General features: G+C 40.2%; 1 protein-coding gene across 1 annotated transcript in view; it reads right to left on the reverse strand.

The window, feature by feature from the left end:
- DNAH11 (dynein, axonemal, heavy chain 11) overlaps positions 1 to 4529 on the reverse strand; it is a 436577-nt gene that overhangs the window by 14217 nt on the left and 417831 nt on the right. The window contains 1 exon segment of the mRNA XM_006832223.1: positions 3273 to 3515. Within this exon segment, the coding sequence (XP_006832286.1) occupies positions 3273 to 3515 (243 nt within the window).

Raw genomic sequence — 4529 nt, forward strand, 5'->3', positions numbered from 1 at the left:
GTCATTCCCGTCATAGTAAATCATGTGGTAGTCAGATTCAAAATGGCCAATACCAGTCCATTTCAGCTCACTAATGCCTAAGATATCGATGTTTATGCGAGCCATTTCATTTTTGACAACTTCCAATTTTCCCAGATTCATATTTCGTACATTCCATGTTCCGATTTTCAATGGATGCTTACAGCTGTATCTCTTCATTTTGAGTTGGCCCCATCAGCAAATGAAGGTTCTGTGGGCTTTTCTCCCATGAGCTGTACTCCATTCGCATTATCCCAGTCAACTCTTCTTTGAGGAGGCAGCTCTTCCCCAGTCGCATTTTGAGTGCCTTCCAAGCTGAGGGGCTCGATTTCTGGCAATATATCTGACAATGTTTCTCTGCTATTCATAAGGTTTTCAGTGACTAAATATTCAGAAGTAGTTTGCCACTGTTTCTTCCTAGTCTGTCTTTGTGTGGAAGCTCATCTGAAACCTGTCCACTATGGGTGACCTTACTGGTATTTAAAATACCAGTGGCATAGCTTTCAGAATCATAGCAACTCACAAGCTACCACAGTACAACAAGCTGACAGATGAGTGGTGGTCGTTTGGTTTTAAGTGGAAATTGTCACTTTAAATTTCGAGGAGATCTGTGCACATCCATAGTAAAACCCTCCAGGGGTGGGGGTAGGGTGTCCTTTTGCTCAGGCATCCTCCCTAGTCACCAGAATGAAGATGCACAGACAGCGAGAGACCAATGCACAGATACCAAAAAAGAATGTACACACCTGTATCTCCGCGGTTCTGTCAGGTGTTTGTGACTGTTCTGATCCTTTCCCTACTGGTCTCTCTCAAGATGGTGGCTCTGGGAGCAGCTGAGCGTCTTGAATTAGAAAGCAATGGATTTCTTGATCCTGCTATAAATTCCCCTAGCTGTAAATATTCCTTTATATGTGGTTCAGAGTTCTAGGGCCATCCCCTCAGCCTGCTTAGTCTGGTATTCTGTGTTGTTGGTGATGGAGCTCCTCATTACACGTCTACCTAATCTGCCATTTTAGTTTCCATCCTCTTAGGGCACTAAATATAAAGGTTAGTGAAAAAGAAGGCCTGGTAGCTTTGCAGGGTAAGCAGTGGACTGCTAACTACAATGTAGGCGGCTCCCACTCATCACTGGCTCCATGGGAAAAAGATGAGGCTGTCTGCTCCCGTAAAGGTTTACATTCTCAGAAATCCCAAATAGGATCACTGAGTTTGAATCAACTCGATGGCAGTATTTTGTTGAGTTTTTTTTTTTTTTTGAAGTAAAAAAGTATTGCTGTAAAATATAAAACCTTTATTAAACAAATATTTAAAATGTGAAGCCACTGTTCCTTGATATATCCGCCATCTAGGCCTATATGCTTCTGAAGGTAGTGTTTCCATCTCTAACTCTTCCCTGAAGAATTCTGTATTCTGTTTATTCCTGAGGAAGTCAAATTGTGATCCTTTTAAATGTTCTTTGAACTTGGGAACAAGCAAAATCTAATGGGATAAGATCATGGCTGTCAAGTGGATTATGTAAGGTTGTAGAGTGAAGGGTCATACATCAGCCCTTCCTACCCTCAAAGAATGGGCAGCTGCATTATTGTGATGGGGAAACAACTCCTTGGCACAACTTTCTTAATCTTTTCCACCAATGCCATTTCAAGATTCTTACAAATTCTTCATAATAATACCATGTGTCTGTCTTGTGTCTTTCAAGACACTATCAAGATTACCCCTTTGGAATTTAAAAAAACAACCTACCCAACCTTCTGAGCTGACCTCTCTATTTCAAATTCATCTTTGAGGTCTTCCTGACCTTAAAATACTTGATCCAGCTAAAATCTTTTGTTTTATGTAGGGCAGCATTCCAGTAAATTTCTTGCAAAGTTCCAGTGATTCGGGAAGATGTCCACTTGAGTTTTCTTAAGAATTTGATATTAGCCTTGACATCAAACATTTTTTCCCCATGGCACAGTAAGTATCCTTTTTTGGGAAGACACTTTAATGAGGCTAAGACAAATGTATCACTGAGAGAACTTGTCTGCAGCCATCCACTGATTGCAGAGACATGGTTAAACTTACTTTGTAATAAATCTAAGCATGTATGAGCTGAAACCCTAACAGAACACTTGTTGACATGCTCTCTTATCTTCAAAAAATAAAATAATGCCAATCTCCCAAGACAATTAAGAAAGATACTGTAGCAAAATGACAGCAACAAAAAACAACACCCCTGCCCCACCCCCACATCGAGAGTGAAAGGTAAGACATAGATTTAGCGAAGACATTTGAAGTATTTTACATCAGACAAAGGGACACATCCAGAATACAAGTTTCTATAAAATCAATAAGAAAAACATTGGCAACCTAATTAAAAACGGAGTCAGTAACTTGACCAGACATTTCAAACTAGAGCATATGAAAAGGTGTCGAGTGATATTCCTTTAGAATGTAAGATTCAAACCACAATGAGGTATTATGCCTAACAGAATGATAAGGGAGTAAACCAACTAGAACTCAAACTGGTGGGAAGAGAATAATTGGTACTATCACTAAAGGAGCTCTGGTAGCATGGTGGTTACGAATCGGGCTATGAACCTTAAGGTCAGCAGTTCAAAACTACCAGCTGTTCCATGGGAGAAAGATGAGGCTTTCTGCTCCCGTAAAGATTTAGAGACTTGGAAACCCTGTACAGGGTAGGTAAACATATACTATATAACCACCACACTATATAACTCACTTATAACAACTCACTCCTTCTATAGAGAAGTGAATATTATGTTTGGAGTTATCTTTGTCTCTTGACAAACATTTTACAAGAATGTTCATGCCTGTGCTCTATTCATAAAAATCAAACACTGAAAAAAAACCAAGTACCTGTAATGAATGGACAAAGAACTGTGTATTCATAGATTACAAAACCATAATCAGCCATTGGTACAAATCGACAACATGCATGAACCTCACAAATGGAATGAAAGGGAGCCAGGCATGTAAGAGTTCACATGGTCTGACTCCATTTATTTGAAGTTTCTAACCAGGCAAAGCTGTGGTAATAGAGGTCAGGAAGATGGTGATCATGGCGACCTTTGAAGGTGGGAAGGTAAATTGGCCAGTAGAAGGCATAAGTAGCCTTCTGGAGTAGAGGAAATGTTCTGTATTTTGATAAAGTAATAGTTACTAAGTGTATATAGAACTGTACACTTACAGTAAGTGCACCTCACTGCAATAGGTTGCACATCAATAAAAAACAGAAAAGAAAGGCCCACTACCTTATCTTCTGCAGATTGGCCCAGTTCCTCACTGCTGAATGCTTTCCTAGGCTGCATCTCCAATAAGGTCCTGAAGAGCGCATTGGACGTTACTGTCAGGAATTCTATTTCAGCATTTGGATGGAGGCCGTACAGTGCTGGGCTCTCTGGAGGAAGCATCTCCTCTATGTATTGGTGGTAGCCGGAATAATCCAGGTTGGGTGGGGCTGCAAATCCTGGTGCCAGCAAAAGCTCATCTTCAACCTTCAAACACAAAGAAAAGCTGGTTATTACAATGTGCCAGGCATCAAACTCGTCTTAAATGCTTTGAAAGCTCTCAGGCAAGAAGCCCCAGTACAATGCTGCATGCATAGCAGATTCTCTAAAATATGTCATAATTCTTAATGATTCTACTATACATATGACACCAGGCTGACCCTTGGAAAGGATTAGAAGGGCACACATGATTCTTATCTGTAAGAGCACTATGATTCGCTCAGGACAAAATGATATAGGGATGCTGTCATGGATTGTGTTCCTTCAAATATACATCAACTTGACTAGACTATGACTTCCTCCCAGGGTTTCAGGACTATTCTTCAATTTGTGATTCTGACCCAAAGCTACCTTATGCACTACAGAGCAAAATACTGCCTGATCCTGCACTTTCTTCACAATTGTTGTTACATTTGAGCCCATTGCTGTAGCTCATGTGTCAATCCATCTAGTTGGGGGTCATCTTCTTTTCCTGGTTGGTACTGCTGGATAAGCACTTGACCACAAGGTTGGTTTAAACTGCAAGGCCAGCAGTTCAAACTCACCTGCTGCTCCTTGGAAAACCTATATAGGGTTGCTATGCGTTGGAACTGACAACAGCACTTAACAACCACCACCACTTCACCAAGCATGATGCCCTTCTCTAGGGCTTATTCTCCCATATAAACATGTCTGATATATGAAAGATGAAGTCTCGCCATTCTGCCTTCCAAAGAGCATTCTGGCTACACGTCTTCCAAAACAGATTTGTTTGTTCTGGCAGTCCATGGTCCTTTTAATATTTTTCTCGAACACTGTAATTCAAGTGAATTAATTATTCTACAGTCTTCCTTATGTTGTCAAACTTTTACATGCAGACAAGGCTATTAGAAACACCATGACTTGTGTTAGGCAAACGTTAGTCCTCAAACTGACATTTTTGCTTTTAAAAAATATTGCATTTGTTTAATGCAATAAGTTGTGTAATTTTTTGACTACTGTTTCTCTGAGTGTTGATTGTGA

This window comes from Chrysochloris asiatica, unplaced genomic scaffold, assembly GCF_000296735.1.
Source record: "Chrysochloris asiatica unplaced genomic scaffold, ChrAsi1.0 scaffold00006, whole genome shotgun sequence".
NCBI lineage: Eukaryota > Metazoa > Chordata > Mammalia > Afrosoricida > Chrysochloridae > Chrysochloris > Chrysochloris asiatica.